This window comes from Phragmites australis, chromosome 16 (assembly GCF_958298935.1).
Source record: "Phragmites australis chromosome 16, lpPhrAust1.1, whole genome shotgun sequence".
In the NCBI taxonomy this organism is placed as follows: domain Eukaryota; kingdom Viridiplantae; phylum Streptophyta; class Magnoliopsida; order Poales; family Poaceae; genus Phragmites; species Phragmites australis.
Genome location: NC_084936.1, coordinates 28025783 through 28047685, shown reverse-complemented (window position 1 = coordinate 28047685; position 21903 = coordinate 28025783). Strand labels below are relative to the sequence as shown.

Here is a 21903-nt window from a genome sequence, read left to right as displayed (position 1 = left end):
TATTTTTTATGTTTTTATCAAAATAAAATCTTTTTTATGGTATGCGATGTATTTATCGACAGCGAGATGACAGTGGTGATTTCATCAAACTTCAACCTCTATACATTCGGTTTTTATAAATATTGTGTAAATATATATATATATGGTATATAAGTATATACGTGTGTCTACTAATTATACTGATATTTCTCGGAGAAAACTTGTGGTTGATCCGAAAAGACCGGTGTTAGTGTATGTAACAATTATGGACGGAACTAGATACTCTCATTGTTAATATAAGCAACGACTTTGTAAAAACTAAAATCTAATTCTATATATCTTGTCTGCTGTACTCTCTAGCTAGATTAACAAAATATCGCACTTAGGTTCCCTAGCTCGTACTGCTTTTGTACATCACTTTACTGACTTTGAGGCTTTGAGCTTAATTTTCTCAATGTCGATTAATAATGCAAATCAGGCCCTCTTTCCTCAATGATAACAAAAGAGGCATCGGAATTGTGGTCTACGCATATTGTTGCCCACACTATTATGGAATAGTTTTTATATACCGATCTATCACTCTTAATTTATCAAAAATTAATATTAATACAGTTATCACTGTCGATTTGTAAAAAAAAATAGCATAACTACCAATTCTTATTAAAAACTGGCACTGACAATTACATATCACTGTCGGTTCATACTAAACACCAACAGTGATACCCATCAATTTTGATGCAATTGATAGTATCCAATAGTTACCATCGAATCGAACCTGAAATTTTGATTCAATTCCATTTTTGTCCATGGCTCGCGTCCGCACGGCTTGAATTCACTGTGTCGCCGGCCCCAACCTTATCTCTTTTGCATGTAGCCCCCCCCCCCCCACAACCTTATCTCTTCGTTTAGCGCCCTCACCTCAATTCACTCCGCATGTTGCCTCCTCTTAGCCATCTCATACGTCTCTGCTTCGTCACAGCCACAACAGCTAGAGCTCATCCCCTTCTCCCCCACTACCAGCCAGAGCCCATCCCCCCCCCCCCGCTGGGCTCATCCCCCCGCCCCTCCCCACCAACCTTCTCCCCTCGTGACATCCACAACGTGATCCGGTGGGAATCTAGCTATGGATCTCGCTAGGGCGGCATGCATGAGGAGGAGTTGGAGGCGGGCGACAACGGTCTTCGCCATGTAGGGTGCAGGTGGCGATGGCAAGCATGGTGCGGGATGCAGCGGCAAGCAGGTCACGGGCAGCAATGGCGATAAGCAGGGAGCAATTGTGTGTGTTGTGACGGCGGCATTCATGCCACCGCGTTTTCTTATGCAGGACAGAGCAAGGCCGAGCTAGCGTGGTGGCGGCAATCGAGGCGACTCGATTTTGAGTTGGCTCATTTTTTTTTCTGAAAAAAGGCAACACTCTAGATGGAGAATTTAGTAGTGATAGTACTCTAACTACTACTGTCACTTACCTATTATCAATTCTAAAATCGGTAGTAACATGGTGGTGTCTTACAGACATGCCTTCGTCGAGATCCTCCTAGTAGCGGATGTACTTGACGACGGTCATGGTGAAGTTCAGAGCTATCCTGTAGCAGTGACATCAGATTAAACATATACAGAGTTAGAGACATCAAGACTAGAGGAATTAGGACATGCTTACTTTTATCTCTGAAAGAGCATATATAGTTGTTTTCTGTTAAACAGGGTGAGGACTGAGGAACTGACTATCATGGGACCATTCTTCTTATATTATTTCGCCATCCTCTTTCATGCGTACGGCCTTGTACAGTGCAAATATCATCTTTCTGACAACGAAAGCATCCAATAGGCAACCTCGGCTCCCGAATTTGACAAACTGCACTGAATTTGACATACAACAAATACGAATTTGACAAATGTCCTCAGAAATGTATCTTCAGTTCTTTACCATGAAAACAATTGCTACTGGCATAGGAAGCCCCCATGAGATGATCTTGATGGTGCCGATGGTGATATGTATGTGGCACCATCATGCCCCATAAGCCCCTGTCGGCACATTGCATGATTATCTAAAGAAACACGGTTAGGTTCGATCTGTCAAACCATGCACGATCCACTCTAGTAACTATTCAAAAACGATTTTCCATTTTAACTCGACATGTTTTTGGACATTCTGATAAGACTGTGCAAATAACCGACTATGATAACAGTTGTGAACCAGGATTTTTAAAGTGGGATTCAACGGTAGCATAAAGTATTCAAAAAAAATAAAAGATTTATAAGATTAAACTCCATAATATGGTATTATATTAGAGACAAACTCAAATAGTTATACAAATTACACAATAGATAGTATGATTTAACTATGCGCTCTTTTATGGATTCTATACACAATATTAGGATATCGTTCATAACTTGTCTGAAAAACTGGCGCTCAATAAATGTAATCAGATAATCATCCAACAATCAGTCCTCTATTCTATTTTTTAGTTTATTCTTTGCATAATTTATTGTTGAAAGTACCCTCTCAATACTAGACGTTATCATGAAAAAACTAACAAAAAAAAGTTTCTAACACCAACTTAAGAAGCTTGTAAATAATAGGATACATGATACTCTTATCTCTTCTAACAAGTATGACTGAAAGCTTCCAAGATTTTTCATCTTTCTATACCTTTTATCTATACGTATATCTTTAATAAAGAGTCTAAGTTAGTGACTAAGAGGCATCAAATACTTATTTGGGAAGTTCATATGATAAAACTGAGCAAGTTTAAGCAAGTGAACCTGGTCATACGTAGTAAATTGATTGTATACCTATACATAGACTAAATACACATACATATACTTAATTATTTGCTAAAAAATTTGGGCACGAATGCCCTTGAATCAAGGGAGATCTGCCCTTTATGATAACCCTTTATACAGTCAATTTTTCAAAATCGACTGTGACCCGGGGTTTGAAACTGACTATATTTTCTACAACAATATGTTTTTTTAAAAGGAGCTTTATTAACTCTAATTATTATATTAAGTTGATATAACCACATAAGAGTTTATCCACAGTCTCTGTATTATAAGACCCACACGGCCACGAACTAAGAAATCACAACTCAGAACATGAGACACAAATAAAAAAAAGGTCTAACAAAATAAAACACATATTTTCTATTGAAGTTATTCTGCTTAAGCTTTGATACATAGTCTAGATTGCCATCCAAACCGGGTAAAAAGCTCTATAGATGCCAACTCCAATCGCGTACATGCCGTTGTGACCATCTCGCGATGCTCCAGCCAATATAGTATATATCACGAATAGAGCCAGTGTATACAAATAAACATAACTTGCAAAGGAGAATCATATTTTCTTTTGTTAAAGACATGTCATTTCTACATGACCATAGTGACCAATAAAATATGGCCGTTGTCGCCAGTATATAACCTTTCAAGTTTTAACCAAGACTCTGAAGCCAATTCTCAAACATGTATTGAACACTTCACGGTTCTTAAAGATTCGATGCTATTTGGAATATTAGCCATGCAGAACATATGAAACAAAAATCAAAGAAGATGTGCTTAACTATCTCGAATTTGTGGCAAAAACAACATTTCTTATCACCGGCCATTGCTTTTTACTTAGATTATGATTTGTTAATAGAACATCCTCTTTAAATACTAAAGAAGATTTTAATTTGTAATGGTAGTTTTGATTTCTACACTTGAATGTTCTAGATTGATTCATCCCCTTTGCCAGAGCTCTGTAAAAAAGTTAACTGTAGATCTTTCACTTTAGTTTAAGCTCTATTTAAACTATCTCAGTCTCCAGACAACATGATAAACCACCCCATAGCTAGCTGCATCAAAAGGAGGTGTAGGTGAGAATATATCCTAGATTTTTCTCGTTTTCTTTGATGACGTCTAAGTTAACCTAGGTGTGTTAACAGTAATGCATCACCATCACAATTAGCGTGGAAAAGTTGCTTCCTACATCACTGGCTTTTATGCAGTAACATGTACGCTCGTGCACGTTCCTTTTCGCTGGTCTATTCATAGGGATAAATGCAAAAACCCCCTTAAAAGTCACTTGGATTTTGACTTCCCCCCAAAAGTTGTTTTTTTGCAAAAATCCCCCCAAAGGTTTGATTTTGTTGCAAAAACATCCCCAAAAATTCAAATTTTTTTAAAAAAAATCAAAAAAAATTCTAAAAAAAACTAGAGACAATTATAAGACCTTTTGTGAAATTTGTTTTCAAAAATAATATCCTTTGTATCATATTTCATGGAGAGTAAGTTTGAAAAAAAAGAAAAACGTGCAACTCATTTATTAATTCGAGTTAAATGCATAGTTAATTATTTACTAATCCAAAAATCATGAAATAAATTTTTGTAGTCTTCTTACATGATCCTCTATCTTGTAAAAATACATGAAATCTTGAAATAGTTATTGTAACGTGCAGGATTGAGTAAATGTGTTACAGATAGATTAATTCATAACTAATCCATAACACCTCCAAAATTAGTGAAACCACTTTTATTAGTTTACTTAAACAATTATTTGTGTAGGAAAAATAATGGTAGACATGACAAAGTTAAAATAACATGAGTTAATAAATGAGCTGCACATTTTTCTTTTTTTTTCCAAACTTTCTCTCCATGAAATATGATGCAAAGGATATTATTTTTGAAACAAAAATTCACAGAAGGTCTTAGAATTTTCTCTAGTTTTTTTTAGAATTTTTTAATGATTTTTTTTTATTTTTTTGAATTTTTAGGGGGTTTTTTGCAACAAAGTCAAACTTTTGGGGGTTTTTTTGCAACAAAACAACTTTTGGGGGGAAAAGTCAAAATCCAAGTGACTTTTGGGGGGTTTTTTTGCAGTTTTCCCCTATCTTTTTGGTGTTGTCGTGTAATCTTATCTATCATGTGCTGATCACTTTATTTCAGGCCACCATGTGAGTCGTGAGTCGTGACAAATGGACAACGTGTTGTAGCTACTCCGGACATGACATGCGTATCATATTTGTCAGAGAACACCCCTAGTATAGTTTCCATGAGAACAATGGTCACTAATTTAGTTACAACTAGTGATCATACTTTTGTTTTAATCGTGTTTTCTTGCTACCACGTAAGGAACAGCTTAAAAATAAGCATAGCACAACATACAACTGCCGCAAAACTGATCATGGGCCACACTAAGCAAAGGGAGGACGTGGTGAAGTCAGTACACCAAATAAGAGATCCACGTAAGAAACAGGCAGAGGACTTATGTAGCCAGAATGAAATATGAAAACACAGAAAACTTAATCGTAACCTAGTAACTAGGATTAAAATTTCATCAAAATTTTAGTAAAATTTTATGAATTTCAGAGTTGAATGAATCCAAAATTTTCTTTCACCGATACACGAGACCTATAGAGAAAAGGAAAAAAATAACTGAAATTTTAACAAAAATTTACAAATTTTGATCTTTCCGCTGGTAAAAAAGTTTATAAAATGAAATTGAAATCCATGTGGTAACGATGATAACTTGAGGTAGATAGCATCACCTTTTTAGCGCATGTTGAAATGAGTGTATGCTGTCACCTCAAAGGATTAACCATGTGCCCATGTCGCTCAGTGCTGCCGCTCCTATATCCTGGTGGGCCCCCACCACGAAGCCGTGCGTCAGCGTCAGCGTCTCCACGACCCGACCCCCTCCCGCTCGGCGCGCCAGCTCAGCGGAAGCCGCGAGATATTTTCCGACACCCCCACGCCCACTGCCCCGCGGGTCCCGCGGAAGCTGTACCGCCCGCCACCTCACCACTCCCGGCGGCCGGTGGGGTGTCCGCTGTTCGGCGCCGCGTGGCGGATGGGCGTCTCCTCCGTCTCCCACCTTCTCCTGCCTTATTGCATCGCGCGGCGTCTGCGCGGCGCAGAGTTTTGCAAACCCTCCCTCGTCCCTTCTCTTTCTCTGCTCTCCATTTGATTCCTCTTGGTCGGCTGGTGTCGTGATTCGCGCGTGTGGGGGCGGGTTTGCGTTGGCGGCGCGGCGAGGGAGATGAAGGGCGGAGGCGGCGGGGGAAGGCAGCAGTGGCCGTGCGACTACTGCGGGGAGGCGGCGGCGGCGCTGCACTGCCGTGCGGACGCGGCGCGGCTCTGCGTGGCGTGCGACCGGCACGTGCACGCGGCCAACGCGCTGTCGCGGAAGCACGTGCGGGCGCCGCTCTGTGCGGGCTGCGCGGCGCGCCCGGCCGCCGCGCGCGTCGCCGCGGGCGGCGGCGGGGAGCCGGCGTTCCTCTGCGCGGACTGCTGCGACGGAGACGGCGGCAACGGGTGCACGGGCGGGGCACGTGTCGCGGTGGAGGGGTTCTCGGGCTGCCCCTCGGCGGCAGAGCTCGCCGCGTCATGGGGCCTCGACCTCCGCAGCGTGGGCGGCTGTGGTGGCGACGAGGGAAACGATGACGACGAGGAGGGCACCTTCTTCTCGGTGCTCGACTACTCCAACCTGCGCGACATGTACGTGCCGTGCGACCCGCCGGAGGTGGCCGCCTCCGCCGGTGGCGCCCGGCGGCTCAAGGGGGAGGCGCTGTGCCACCAGCTCGCGGAGATGGCGCACCGCGAGGCGGGGACGACGCACCCGCAGCAGCACTCGGAAATGAGCCCCCGCACGCCTCGCCGGAGCTCCGCAGCCTCCAGTGGATGCTTGCCGGACAAGCAGGCGCCCCCACCGCTGCCTCCTCCTTCGGCTCCGGAGGTGCCGTTACCGTACACGTCCCTGCTCATGATGGCTTCAGCGAACTGCACTGAGCTCATTGGCGGCAGCGACTGGATGGGCGACGACGACGAACAGTTACTATGGGACTGCCCTGCGCCCTCGGTTCCGCCCATCCAGGTAAATTAGAAGAGAAAATCCCGTCAAAAAGAGAGAAAAACAAGGCGAGATTTGTATTAATTTTTGAAATCTACTAGTCAATTTGCATTGCTAGCTCTTTCGTCTTATGAGTAATACGTTAATTGCCCGTACGTTCAGTAGCCTCACACGTATTAAGATCACCACTAACGAGAGAAATCAAACTGGATGTAGTTACTTGACAATTCCGATTATCAACCCAATCGCGAAATGCAGTGGACATCTCTGTTAGGTAAGGGGATGGGCAAAAACTATTGTTTTACGCGCACCAAAATATTTGGTGGTTTCATGATTCTGCGCATGAAAATATAGGTGCCAGTTCCGGAGCCATCAAAATTTTACGGTTCTGCGCTTTTGCGCATGACCATATAGCAGCATCTGGTTCTTAACTTCTCACGTCAGTTCTTCCTCTTGTATCCTAGGTTTTGTCAGCCAGGAGAACAGAATGGTTTCAGTAGCTTTCAGTAAAGAACCAGAGATAAATTTGATCTTTCTGTTCTCACCATTTATGATTCGATTCTTTCATAGAGAGCTTGTAGTTGCGATGAGGGTTCATGGACCAGCTGTTTTAGGACATTGAATGCAAAAACTGAGCAGGTGAAGAAAGGTGCATCTTTTATCAAGGATGCAAACTAGACACACCTTTCTGAAGAGGTGTTGCTATCATGATATGGAAAAATGTGTTGTATGTGATTTCGCACGTTGCTAAACTATTATTCAGACTTTCAGAGTAATTTGACTTTTTGCCTATGGAATGGATCCTATATTTTGCATAAATCCGCTCAGGAATTGTGCACCAATTGCAGTAACATTTATTTCAACTTTTGCTTGCACATTGCATTGTCAAGAAATCAAACCCTCCGTACTGCGGATGCTTCAGTATTCTCCTAATTTTTATTCAAATTTCATGTTGAGTGTGCTTATTTTCAAGGCAAGCGAGGCAGTTCATAGCTTGTTGTTTGCGTGGCAGATATGGGACTTCAATTTAGGAAGGTCAAGGGATCACAATGAGAACTCTGCACTTGAAGTTGGACTTGGTCCGAACAATGGAGGCTTTATGATTAAGAGTTATAGCGACATGCTTAAGGAAATTTCTTCGGGGACAGCAAAAGATCTGGAGGATATTTATGACTTAAGATACTGTGCAGCTGCCGAAGATATCATGTCTACTAATATCTGTCAGTTGTCATCGAAAAATGTAAGTCATCTTCCTTTTTCCGAACATAAAAGAATGCTTGGTGTGCAGCTGTGCCTATGCAGCGCATGTGGCACCTAGCTCACCGTAATAACAGTGTCAAGCATGTATTTTTCTTATATAGGCCATGTTGTAGGAAAGAAGTATTATTAGTCCATGCATGTTAAGGCAAAACTTATGTCATACTGCATGCAGTCTTTTATTTTCTGCATATATCCATAACCCTTAATGCAGAGGAGCAAAGTCAAAGAAAAAAAATCTGATAAAATATGTTTATAATAGATGTGCATCATCCTCTAGTTTGTACCCATGAGTTTGCCTCCTCAAGAAACACTTAGCAAGTTTTTATGATTAAGTCTTGTGGGTTGAGTTAAGTACTCTTAAGTCAATATGATGAGAATATTTTTCTGGGAACTTGTCGATCAAAGCTTCAAGATCAACAGAATACTGAAAATCAGCTGTTTGAAGATGTACCTGAACTTTTTAAAACACGCATATGTTCAGGGGACACTAGATATTTCATATGCTTGATGCTTGATGCACAGCTTACTGTTCCTCTGTATAACAGAGCTTTTTGCTGATGTTGATGCACCACTTACTGTTGAATGGGTTCAGGTAGTCATGATCCTAATTAGACATAGATCTTATCTTCTAAAGGACTATTCATGCAAAAGTACGCTCAATGGTCCCATATGGTATGAACGCTTGTAGCTGTTTTCAGTCACCAGGATAGTAATGGGCCACCATACATATCCTTGCTGCGTCCTCCTCTGGTCCACCAAGTCATGGAGGCATCTTGTTTCTTTATGAAATATTAAAGGACAATTTTGTCACCACTGAGAAATCGCTATAGAAAGCCCCACCACGTGTTCTTGTTTTTGCATCATTGTAGAGAAGTACCAAGTCTCTTATCTGGGGCTAGCCAGTAAAATTTTCAGCATGCCTAGCTGCTGGTATGTAGCAGAGTTTTCCTCTTCTCAGGTGAGCACTGGGAGCAACAAACGGAAGGTCAGCTCATGCGCCTCTACCATCGACGGACCGACAACCTCCGGGAACCATGTGCCCACTTCAGGACCAGCTCTCACCAGGGAGATCTCCTTTGGGGATCAAACTGTCGCCCCAGCTGGAGCTGAGAGGTCTGCCATGAAGATTGACAGCGAGACGCTTGCGCAGAACAGGGACAGCGCGATGCAGCGGTACAGGGAGAAGAGGAAGAATCGCAGGCATGGATCTATGAACTGGCTCCAACCTGCCTGTTGCTGACAGCAACTTATTCCGTATCACCACAAAATGGTTCCAGTTTTCTCACGAATCTTTTGATCCTTGTTCTGTAGGTATGAAAAGCACATCCGCTACGAGTCACGGAAGCTGAGGGCAGACACGAGGAAGCGAGTGAAAGGCCGTTTCGTCAAGTCGACTGAAGCACTGAATGCTAGCAATGGCGGATGAGCCATGGCCGTTGAAGATGGAGCTAGCTGCATGTAGCTCGGTTTTTTTTTTGCGGAACAGAGGGAGCTGAATATGAAGCTGGTATGGTGCGTTACGACGACACCTTTATATGCGCAATGCTATCGCTCAATACTACGCCGTGTTTAGCCGAAGTTGTGTTGAAGCATCGTGGTTGCCGTCAACACCAAAGAGCGGTATGCTTGTAAGGGACACGGCACCCCTTAATTTCTTATCGCCATTAGACAGAAATAGATAGCTTACAATTCTAACTATGAGTGCCGCGTCCATGAGTTTGCAGTGAAGTATTTTATGTATAATATTTTGCTATCGTGAATTCTTGATTTTGTTTAACTACTTAATAGAACAATCTTTGCTGTTGGAGAGGAATATACGGTTCATGTTCCAAAACTAGAAAGAACAACAGACAAGTTAGAACCTAGAACAGCATAGGACACAAGTACATTAGTAACGAGAATTTCACCAACCTATCAAACAAACAAGACCTATGACTGACCAACGCATGATCTTCAGGTCTGAAGAATGGCTGCATGTATGGACACCAGGTAGACGCATGTGTATAACACAGTATATCTGAACCTGAGAGCTGAACACCTTGTTCATGGAGGTGCTGGGTGATCTGTACGTAGTTAGGTTGTAGCCAGTGATGTATTGCATTGTTATCTGGCGGCGGCCGGTGGTGGTGCCCTGGGGTAGCGGGAGAGGGTACCGGCGACGCCGAGGGCGGCGAAAGCAACGAAGGCGAGCGCCAGGGAGACGGCGCCCTTGTTGCAGTAGAGCCGGTAGAGGCGGCACACGGCGAACCACCTGCTCGGCTTGTTCCCCCACATGGCCACCGAACCCATCGCGCCGGCGCCGGCCGTAGCCGCCGTCTGCAGGTTCATCATGAGCTGCATGGGACGGACAACACCACACATTGGAAGCAATTATCAGCTTCTCTTTAAAAAAAAAACCTAGAGAATACATAGGAGAAACTGAAAGGAAAGTCTTTCACATGATCGCCACGAAAGCCATGCAGATTTCATCGTGGTCGCCGATCAGCCAACCACGATATCGTAGCTAGGTAGATCTGAACGATGAACCAGATGTCACTATTATTGCCGACGAATTAATCTACGTACTCCCACACGTCGAACATCTTGAAGCTCACGCTGACGCCCCACCGGGCCTCCCTGTTGGTGACCACGATCACCGCGGCGGCGAGCGACGCCGCGAACGCCAGCAGCCGGAGCGCGGCGCTGGTCCTGACGTGCGCCGCGGAGGCGGCCCTTATCGTCTCGACCGCCTCCTGCGACTCCAGCTCGGTCATCCTCGTCGTCATCATTGCCGGCAGCCGATGAAGTTACCTTGAAAGAGTGCAACGATCGCGAACGAGAGCATGCAGCAGTTTGTATCGTCGCCTCGGGCATTTGCATATATCTATCTGTCGGAGGAAGGGTTTAAAGATCTCTGCTGATGAAATCTGCAACCAAAACATTCTGTGAGAATGCTGGACTCTCGTACGTATCCCCATCCCTACGTAAAAGGCTGATAGGCACGACCTTGTCTATAGATAATCTTAGCACGCTGGACTCTTATGCTGGAGTTTTTTTTTAAAAAAAAATGTCTTTCCTTTCTTCCCTTCTTTATTTTTTTAGACTGTCGTAGGCATGAACTCACCTCTCATTTGCTAGGGATATGGGTTAAAAAAACATGTAATTATGCTTTGGAATATGTCAGCTCATATTCTGGCCCAATCACGCAGGTCATCGCTCGGTAGCCCACCACATAACTTTCTGATATATTTCTTAATTTTAAAAAATTATATAAACATGTCGCTCGTTCAGGTAGCAAAAAGTTACAATCATCCACTATAGGTTGACATTGAGCCAGTGTAGACAGGGTGGGAGGACAGCAAAGCAACCTGTCGCCTATCCATTGGATGAAAAGTACTTCTCTCCCACCGGATGGAAGAGAAGTACAGATGGAAGAGAAGTACAGATGGAAGAGAAGTACACTTTTCTCCAATCCGGTGGGAGAGAAGTACCAACCTCACTTTCTTTCCATCCTATTTTTTTTTTTTTTTACTCTTTGATGTATTTAGTCAACATTTAGTCACACAACTCCGACATTCACGGAAGAAGTATGTGCTCAATGAGGATGTGGACATCTCCCATCAGACGCCTCTCCTGAAGGACTTGTTTCTGCATCGTTGACGCCTGAAGGACCTTTGGGGTAGTACTTGTAAGTGTGTCATATTTCATTGCATTTGTTGCATTATTTCACAGGATGCCCGGCTTCAGCTTTGTCCATATCGTTCCGAATGCGTGTAGTCTTACGGGGACATACCTTTTATCCCGAACCCATACATCTCATGGTTCTATGTGGACATGACAGCTTCATGAAATACTTGGACACATATATCCAAGGCACTAATTGAGTCTCAGCACAAGTAGCAATCACATGTGTGCATAGCATGTGAAGGAGCTTTGGCTTTTGGCTAGTACATATGTAGACATCATTCCTAAGGACACACTCATGGATGATCCTCTCACGATGGTCTCCCTACTCTACAATATCCATGGGCTTAACCTGGTGCATCCGTGCCTTCTTCATCGCATCAATCATGTACTGAGTAATCTTCGACCCATGTATCAACCAACGGCCATTCATGGCCTTACATGCTGATGCATATTTGTCCATGAAATACTTGCACGTCCCATGAAGAGTAAATTCCACAATTGCAAACAAGGAGGAGTCCTCTCATACCACGCATGGCCCAATTGTAGACCTCAGCTATGTTCGTCATCATGATACCATACCTACTCGCTTAGTGTCATATAGCAGAATCTATTTTTCCTTTGGCTCGTTCTCGATTCACTAGTAGAAGGTCTTAAAAGATGACCTAGTCCTCTGCACGCCCTAATGATCTAGTAGGATCCAACCAAGAGCCACAGGGACATCCTCCTCTGTCGTCGTTGGCCCCCTTGCTAGCTCTTCGGTTTGCTTCATGATCAGCTCATCTAGTCTTTCCTAGAGAGCGTTGAACTTGCATTATTGATTATGGTTGCACAGCCTCTTGAAAAGATTCATGAGGTTCTTATTCGGTCGATCCTTCACAACAAAAAGCCTTGGGCGCTCCAAAAACCAATATCAACTGTCTATGTTCTCACTCTCAACAAAAGTGAATGTCACTGATAATACTTGGTTGTTTCCATCTATTCCAATTGTAGTTAGTATTTGACCCTTATACTTTCTGGTAAGGAACGTGTCGTTGATGCAAATGATAGGACGGCAATGCACAAAAGCTTTTATACAAGCTTTGAAGGCAAAGAATTTTCGCTGCAAGACCAACATACTAGGCTCCTTCGCCGAGGAGTAGTGCCTAATGTCACAGTAACTTTCAAGGTTACTCTAACATATGCTGTGAACCAGACGTGGGAGATTATCGTTTCGTCCTCCAAGCCTTAGTGTAGCTAATGGTGTAACGACATTGCTCCTCAATTGCCATAATTATTGATCTGGGTTCAAAGTTTAAGTTCTTCACAATCTGAGCGTACATGACATTAGTAACAAAACTGGAGGACATGTTGTTATGGTACTTCTCTAGTTCCTCCAATTGATAAGTGTGCTCCATTACAATCGAGTACTTCCAGTAATCAGCCCACTTTTCCCTCCAAGACATTCACCTTCCACAGGCAACCATCATTTACGCACTTCACATCATATGTCTTCCTGCTGCACGTCACAACCATGAACTGCCTTCGAAGAGATGTCGCCATTGAACCACAATATCCTTCATAACCTAGATGCTAGGTACCTAACCCCCCGACACACCTCGTTCTTATTATACTTCCATGACACATGGTAACCTTTACTCACAACTAGGTTTGCAAAATCAAGGATTTTTACTCCGCAGGGACATAATCATCATCCTCATCGTCCAAGTTGTCATATTCCTGAGCTAGGTGGTACTCCATATCCTCTCTCTATCAGTTCAGTAATATCATGTATGAGTTCTCCCTCATCAGCCACATCCGTTGGTTGTATCGGTAGAGCCGCTCTACCCAACATCCTGTTCTTGCACCACATCTAGATTTGTTTCATCTTCCTCCACAATTGTATTTGCTCTATTTCGTGTTCACCATGAAATTCTCCAACTCCCTACATGTAGCTAGCTTGAGCAAGCATTACAAGTGGCCAAGCATGCTCAGTTACCAGTTCTAGGTACCTTCTCCAACTTGAGGTTCCATTTATCGGGAACGACTCCCACAAAGAACCTTTACCAACACGTCTGAATACAACACTGATCTTCAATTCATGTTGCTCGGGATCTAGTTTGAAACCCTGCATTAACCAATTGTACACTCCCATGTCCTTTCACTTGCTCTAGCTATATCATTATCCACTAACTGAAATCTCAACAAATCTATCACATCCAAACCAGAAGTAATCTCCTCTTCTCCAAAAAAAAAAATCTTGAAATATAACTTGTCTAATATACCTGCCCACGATCGATAAAAAAAACTTATACCATTAATTCGGCCTACAACAATTCCAGGGGAAAAAAAATACTAAACTCTAAGTTCTTAGATCTAAAATAACACTACATAAAAAACATAATTCTAATATTGCAACCGTAAATACCTCAAACAACCAATACTAACTATCAAATCCTAGGTCGAATTGTTACTCCAACTTGCTCTAAAATGCTAGATTTGATAAATAGTACAACTAACCCTAAATTTGTTCTGCTAACTCGCTCTAACAATAGTGCAATCTAGATTTGATGACTAACCTATATCTCATAGCTAATCTAACTAGTTTGCAAAATAAAGCATAAAGATTAGGTTATTTACCGCCAGTAAAGGTTGAATCCGGCAGGGCTTCGCCGCTCTTCTTCTCCCCTCCCCTTCTTGTTCTTTTTTCGCAATAGTGTGACAACAGAGCTCTCTCCTGAGGGCTGGGGGTGGCCTTTTATAGAGGAAAACAACCTCTCACTCGTCTAATAGGTGATATGTTGATATTTTTCAAAATATTGCACATCAGACGAGAGAGAGGTTGCTGCTGGGCCAATGCACCTATCGCTCGTTGATTGTGCGATTTTAACTTCTCTTTTGCTGAATGGGCGACAATACATTTATGCAAATTTCCAAAATGAGCACATATTTATACAATTTTTAAATTTAAGAAATATATAAATAAAAATTTAAATTTAAGAAATATATAAATAAAAAAAATCTACCTTTCTCGCCTTTCGTACACAGCGGCCTACCGGCCCACGAACCAACCTAGAACGTAAGCAATTTTATTGCCAGCCTGGCCCATTGCCACCTCACCATAGCTAAGACAGGCTATAATATCTAAAATAGTGAAGCCACGACCGGGGACAATAAATAGTATGTATGTTTTGTTAAAAAAAAGAGGAAATTGAATGAAGCTCCACAAGGGAAAATTGAGCTGGCAAGTCTGCATAAGAGCTCCAAAATAGTGAAATGGCTTGAATTTATGGGCCAAAGAAAGCGTGTCAAACAGCCTTGTGATGTCTCATTGGTTGCTGCAGTCTATTTTTTAAGACTCCGTTTAGAATGCGGAATTTCACAAGATGGGCAACATTTTTTGGGGTCCTTAATAGTTTAATGGCACAAATCTTTTGTGCATATTTTTTTTCACAAATGCAGCGGAAAAATCGAGAATATTAATATTTGTGTATTTTTTCCTGCACAAAAAATATTTGTGTATTTTAATTTCAGTTGAGCGTACAAGCAATAGTATCAAGGAAATTTTTTTACAAATAAACTGTGTGACTACATGCCCGAATTCTGACAGTTTAGTGTTCAGATATATGACACCCAGCATTTCACGGTTTCGAAATCAAAAGGAAAAACCATTATGGAGAACGAAATAATACATTTTATTGGAAGATTAAACCTGTATAGTTTGCTGGCGAAAGATAGCACAGAAGAAAAAGACTGGTGACCGAGTTAGTCATCGTAAAATATTTACAGATTCTTTTTTGGCGCGGCAGCGCAAGCTATACATGAGATGAGAACACAAGCAAACGTCAGTTGCTTATGTCGAAGTACTTGGGATCAGCGGGGAAGTCATGCTCCACTCGCAACTGCAACAAAGATGAAACCTGCCGTTAAATCTATTGAATTTGACAGAACATGAAACGACCAATGAGCAGTTGATTGCCAGGAATTGGCTGTTAGGCCAACTTAATCAGCCTTCCAAAATGATCTCAGAAAGACTAGAAGTTGATTTACTATCATGTATAGGCAATAACAGAATACTCCTATCATTTCAAGCATATGCATTAATCGACCAAATTTTAGACTGGTGATGGAAGAAAGAAATAGAAAAGTAGTAGTGCCGAGAGTGGCAACTTCAACCCTTCGAATTTTTTGCATACCTCGCCTTCATCTGCATCTGAGTGCCTTTGAGGAAATACAACTCTAAGATCATTGTAGAGATAGAATCTCCGCTCTTCCTCGGGCACTGGATTGCTACTGTATGGTGCTGATGATGGATCAGATTTGCACCGTAGCATTGATTTCGAGGATTTCTTGGAGGCGGGGCAGAGAAAGCGCAGGTGCAAAGCATAACGAAGCACACCTCCACTTGAACTATCATTGATCTTAGACGATGAGCAGCATGACTTCTTTCCACCTAGGCAAAACTTATCCGTTTGACAGCAGCAACCATCAGAATCAGTATTGTTTTTCTTTTTCCCAGGAGAGCTAGATTTATTTGATTCTTGAGAAGCACTCTCCGATGAACAACATTTTGTGTTCGGGCCTCTTTTTTCTGATTCGTCATTTGAGTTGCAGTTCTGTCCATGTCCACAGCCTGCAAAGAAAAAAGAGAGTTTATCATTGCTTCAAAATCCACAATTTGAATTCAGCCATTATTGGTATCAGGCTATCAGCTCCATTACATTCAGAACATAGAGTTCCCCGTTCTCTAGGTTCACTTCCACATGAGACTGACTGAGATTTGGGCCCAACATTAACATCACAGGCCCTGCTTCCTTCTTCCACTGGATTAGAGGGACAAACAGAGGGAGATAGTGTGACCTTTTGCCGCATGAAAGTCTGTCTCGTTACACAATAAGAGAGAAAAAAAAAGATGAGAACGGGGATAGAGAAAACAAAAAACAGGTCACTACGATCGATAAACCAGCCCTCAAGAATCTAGCACTCAAGTCCTCTAAAAGAAGGTAAAGCATGTCCATTGCATGTCACAGTACTTTCAGACATGCAGTAAACAATGGATTTCCTGCACTGCCCTATTTCAAAATTACTTTTTTTTTCCATTGCTCGAGTTGATGTCAAACCACTTGGTAGTTCTCGTATAGATGAGATGAGTAATAACAGTGTAATATATGCTGATCTATTATGCACATGATCAACTTCAAACTAAGACTACACAAAAGGGTTGAGGATTGCTAGCAGCCCCAATAATTGGATTTAATCTTACATTGGCTCAGCCAACCGGAAAATGACATGTGTACATATTTTGCCAACAAGTCAACATGAAATAAGGTAAACATACGACCATACAGTGAACATTCAGTTCTCTTCAGCATGCGATGAAAATTAATAGCCCATTAGTCGCAGTTTCTTGTACCTTGGTCCCAGAAGGCATGTCACTCAAGTCGTAGTTGCAGAAGAAAGTATGAAGTGGAGTCTTCTCCGGGTTGCTGACGACCTGTCAAAGTTATATTTTCAATTTTAATAGTATAAATACACAATATACAACTTAAAAAAGAGGGCAGATGCAAAACAGTAAATCAGGCCCCGACAGTTGGAAGAAAATATGCAAAAGATCATAAGTCCAAACATGTGGAACGATTTCAAAGATGAACTGGATTAGACCCTGTTTGGTTCAGCTTCTACTACTCAGAAGCAGAATGCTGAACCAAACAGTCAGCTTCTGGAAATAGCTTCTGAGAAGTAGAAGTTGTCATTATTACTAGAAGGCATAAGCTGGTAGCTTTTGTAGCTTATAAGGAATGATGTTCAGAGGGGCATTACATTATATTATATATTTCATTGCATCAAAAGCCAATTCAAAAACAGCTTTTCAATATCATCTTTTAAAAGCAGCTTTTGGAAAAGCCTCAGCCCAACCAAACAGGCTCTTACCCAAAGTAAAGTTGCCAGACAACAGAAGGATTGCAAGTAAAAATGTCAACAGCAACATATCAAGGTTGTGGCATGTAATGCAGCAAGGTACAAGTATCTAAAAAGCTTTAATACTCAGACTTTAGTGGTGCAAATGAGAAAATGCCTACTGACATAGTAATTACTAAGGAGAGGATGTTTATTTGGAACAAAAAAGAAAGCCCAGTATCTAAATATTAAGCAGTGTCATTAGCATAAACCTCATGCCGCGTAGAGCTGGAAGTTAATGTGTGTGTTTTCTCAGCTGTAACCAATTCTATCAAAGTAGATGCAGGCAGATCCACCCTCAAGAAAATTTCTAGTGACAATAGGCCTTCTCAATTGAGATAGCTCATATAGGTCTTTGATTATTATCAAGTACAAATAAAAAAAAACATAGATGCAGTGCATGATATAGGACAACTATTTCACCAAGAACAAACTGGTAAAGGGTCGAAACCATATTTAATCTTAGGGATTCAAAACAATCTAGTACCAGTTGTATGCGACCCTTTACAGGGATGCGTAAACGACTCTTTGCTGATCGTGAATCATTGTTACTAAGGCTTCTTTGGAGCTTTGAGCTTTTGCTGTTATTCACAGGCAACCTCCCCGCAAGATCAATAGAAGAATAGTACAATAAGGAGCTATCCTCATCGATGCTTGTTACTAAGAATGGAAGTTTCTGAGTTGTAGGGAAGAAACTACCACCAGTGACATTTAGAACAGCTAAGAAACCATCAATTGTCTGCATTCAGAGAGAAAAATGAAATCAAATTCAACAGTCTATAGCCTGGTATTCGAGTACATTCTAGTAAGAGAACAAGAAATTAGAGACCTGACTGTCTTTTCCATAAGAATATCGACCAGATAAAAGGGATTCCTCAAAGGAGACAACTAGTGACCTCCTCACAAGCATACTCGAACTCCGAACATAACCAACTCGGGGAGACGTAGGGGCAGATTCAGGACCCCAGTTTCGATATCTTCTCAATAAACTCCATTTGGGTGTCATAATATCAAGTTCATCTTGAAACAAGTTAGTTTCTTCTGACACGTCCTGCACCCTAATTCCATTAGACCCTCCTGTTTCCTTTAGATCTAGAAAATCATTTTCAAGATCTCTCATTATATGTCTTTGAGATCCTGTAACCTTAATTTTGTTCATATGTTTCGGACTGAGAGGAGACAGAGAAAGCGGAGAGTGTGCTAATTTTGTACTAGCTGCTAGATGGTCATAATAGGATAAAAACTCCCTGCTCCCAAGTAAAGGACCATCAGTGAATAAATTGGAATTGCTCCTACTAACATCCCATTCTGGGCACCAATTGGAGCACCTTGAGGTTGGCAAGTCCTGTGTTTCAAAAGAATTGAGGCATCCAATGTTAGCTTTTTTACTATCTTGAAAGCCAGAACTGTATATTTACTGGCTGAATCATAATGCCTACATGTAGCATCACCAGAAGAAATATTGAGCATATCACCATGGGACTGTTTAGGAAGCACATTTTTCAATGGAGAGAGCAGTAATTTCCTTGCCTGAAATTCATGATGATCAAATGGCGAATGACAATTGCTGACAACCGAAGATGAATGGACCATATTTGCTTCTGTTCTATCAGAAGCTCCAAATCCAATACAGCCTGATTCAAAGCCCACAACTCTCCTTGTGGGCATATGGACAGCAGGCTCAAGTTTAGGATAAGATCTAGAATTTGCATATCTCGAATCAACTTTTAGTCCACAGAGGTCTGCAGGTTCATCGAACGCATGGCTGTCTCTGCAATACCCGTTTGATTCATTCAGGGCATCTAATGCAGTCTTTCTATTAAAATAGCCAATCAATGGGTGTGAAAGTACCCTGCAACTTGAGCTTCCTGCAGAAAGCCCATCCAAATCACAGGCACCAACACCTCCAAAATGAGGGCTTGACGCAGATGTACACGATGCGGTAGGCGCATCATCCTTGACTGGAGGAGCTTGAGGTAAACCCATCGCAACCAATCTGTTACTTCCGCAAAAAGAAGACTATCAATTTGGATTTGCACCTGAAATGTACTTTGTCAACTCCTTTTGATGTCCTTCAGAATCCGTATTTCGTTCCCCAGAAGCTCCGAGGAATCATTGACTGCAATCAATCAACACTGGAAGGGTAGAACTACACTCCAATGTCTGGCTCAAACCCATCTGAAGCAAGGATATCATCATCTTTCCATGACTACTGCGGCAGCTGGAGATGAAGCACAACTTGGAGCCTGAGCAAGCCACCAGGAACCTGGGATGAACCATGCCAGGTGATCATATCACATCCCTGCAGAAGCAAATCCAAGAGTTATTTCACCACACTGCTGAACAGAAGCTCAATTAAACCCATATGCTAGTGTTATTTTCTTTAGCTCATAAAGTAGATAACTTTCAGCCTCTGAAGCTTCTGCTTGATGCATCAAAAATAGAAAGTGAACTGCCAATCAATGTTTGCATCAATAACCTCTAAGCAGAAGCCCATCCCATTAGAGTGAAATTATTTCATTCCACACTAAACATAAATCAAGACAGTACATGTTCAACACATAAATATATTAGCAGTTTAAAAACAAAAACATATCTGGATTAAACATCAAAACTAGACTAGCTAGCAAACCCCCATGTATGGAAAGAAGGGACTTGGCAGCAGCCAAATTTAAGAAAGGAAGAAACACAATTTTTTTTTTTGGGGGGGGGGGGAGGTACATAATCGCACAAATCAATGACCGGAACCAAAAAAAACAAAGTATCGTGAATAACGGAGCAAAGCCCAAACATTACAGCGGAAACTACAGAAATCCAAAGCAAAAAGTTACAAGGACAAATCAAGAAACCAGCCTACCAGACAAATCAAACCGAGGAATCAACCACATGGCCACCGAATCGGATTGGGTAGCCATAGCGATTGAACTGCTTTGATCTGACCAAATCGCCAAGTCCTCCTGGGTTCTTCTTCCCCCTTCCCCCTTCCCCCTTCCCCCAAGCTTCCCCTTTCTTGGGTTCTTGGCTACTCCCCTCCCTACCTTCTCCAATGGTGGCTATATAATTCTGCAAGTAACCACGGGTCGTTAAATGGGGCGCTAATTCTGATATTTTTAAGGCGGAAAACGGTGGATTCGTAGGACTAGTAGCATCTGGTTGTTTCCAATCCGGTGGAAGGCTGGTTTGGTTTGGCTTGTGTTTCGTGTTGTTCGGTTGCTCATCGATGGATGTTTTCCGAGGCGCCCTATCTTGCATATAGGTCCTCCTTAATTTTGGAGGAGTGATAGCATGGCAGTTGAAACTTTTTTTTACATGTCAAAAGGTTAATCGGGTACATCTCAGGTGAAAATACACTAGATATTGAAGATTTTATAAGTTCGATAGAAATCATATCTAGAAGTTTAAAAGAAACTCTAAAAATCCACATGTATAGGTGAGGTCACATTGTACCTCCATGCAAAAATTTTAGCTGTAAATATGATTATGTTTAGGAGATACAAAAGTAACGAATTTCATTTTTTTTTACAAAACATGCCGATGAAAGGAGAAAAAGATTGAAGCGCGTGGGCCTACTGCCGGTGCGGCTCAGATCCGTACTTTCTCCTTTTGCATCAATCTAAAGGATGATAAGAATTGGATCCTGTCCGCTTGAACCTTTTCCATTTCTTCCCAGGGTTTTCTTCTGCTTCCCTGCCCATGACCTATGCCTTCTTCCACTTTTTTTTTTCTCTCCCTCGAGCTGCGAATAGATGTGTTTAGAAAAGTGAACTATGCATCGGTTAAGGAACTTGCTGTTTTCAAAATGTTCGATTTGATTCGCTAAATCGTTGATTATTACCATAAGACTAGTCTTCGTCTATAATTTGATAGGAAATATAACTCCGCAAAATGTTACCATGAGTCATCTTTATTTATTATTTAATTCTCTCACATATCTTATGATTTATTTCACCTACCATTCAATATAAATAAATAATTCTAATAAGTATTAGGTCCCATATCCTTATGAAAAAATCCCTTCCGTGACTTGATGTCATCCAGTGCAAATAGCTGCCAAAAAGGCCTGTTAATTGGGATCTAGAGGTGTGCAGAGAGAGAAAGGGGGTGACAGGTGCTCGTTGGGTGCATGGTCCACAGCACCATCCAGTGATATCCCTTTCGTATACGTGTGAGCCTGACCAAATTTGTGTATTTTTCAGAGGGATGGAGTAGGTCCATTCCATAGGAGATCAACCCCACAAACT

General features: G+C 41.9%; 3 protein-coding genes across 3 annotated transcripts; 1 reads left to right on the top strand and 2 right to left on the bottom strand.

Annotated features, from left to right (window-relative positions):
- Positions 1-5843: 5843 nt before the first annotated feature.
- LOC133894972 (zinc finger protein CONSTANS-LIKE 15-like) lies at positions 5844-9875 on the top strand. The gene is made up of 4 exons (XM_062335188.1): positions 5844-6826; positions 7815-8042; positions 9021-9262; positions 9374-9875. Exons 1-4 carry the CDS (start codon positions 5993-5995, stop codon positions 9486-9488), a joined length of 1419 nt encoding a protein of 472 aa, XP_062191172.1. The 5' UTR covers positions 5844-5992; the 3' UTR covers positions 9489-9875.
- Positions 9876-10165: 290 nt separating this feature from the next.
- LOC133895204 (CASP-like protein UU-1) lies at positions 10166-10827 on the bottom strand. The gene is made up of 2 exons (XM_062335365.1): positions 10624-10827; positions 10166-10396 (listed from the first exon to the last, which is right to left on the bottom strand). Exons 1-2 carry the CDS (start codon positions 10825-10827, stop codon positions 10166-10168), a joined length of 435 nt encoding a protein of 144 aa, XP_062191349.1.
- Positions 10828-15375: 4548 nt separating this feature from the next.
- On the bottom strand, positions 15376-20923 carry LOC133894971 (uncharacterized). Its single transcript, XM_062335187.1, has 8 exons — positions 20520-20923; positions 19193-19964; positions 18492-19007; positions 18150-18401; positions 17118-17198; positions 16426-16582; positions 15901-16337; positions 15376-15606 (listed from the first exon to the last, which is right to left on the bottom strand). Exons 2-8 carry the CDS (start codon positions 19646-19648, stop codon positions 15550-15552), a joined length of 1956 nt encoding a protein of 651 aa, XP_062191171.1. The 5' UTR covers positions 19649-19964; positions 20520-20923; the 3' UTR covers positions 15376-15549.
- Between the last annotated feature and the right edge of the window lie 980 nt (positions 20924-21903).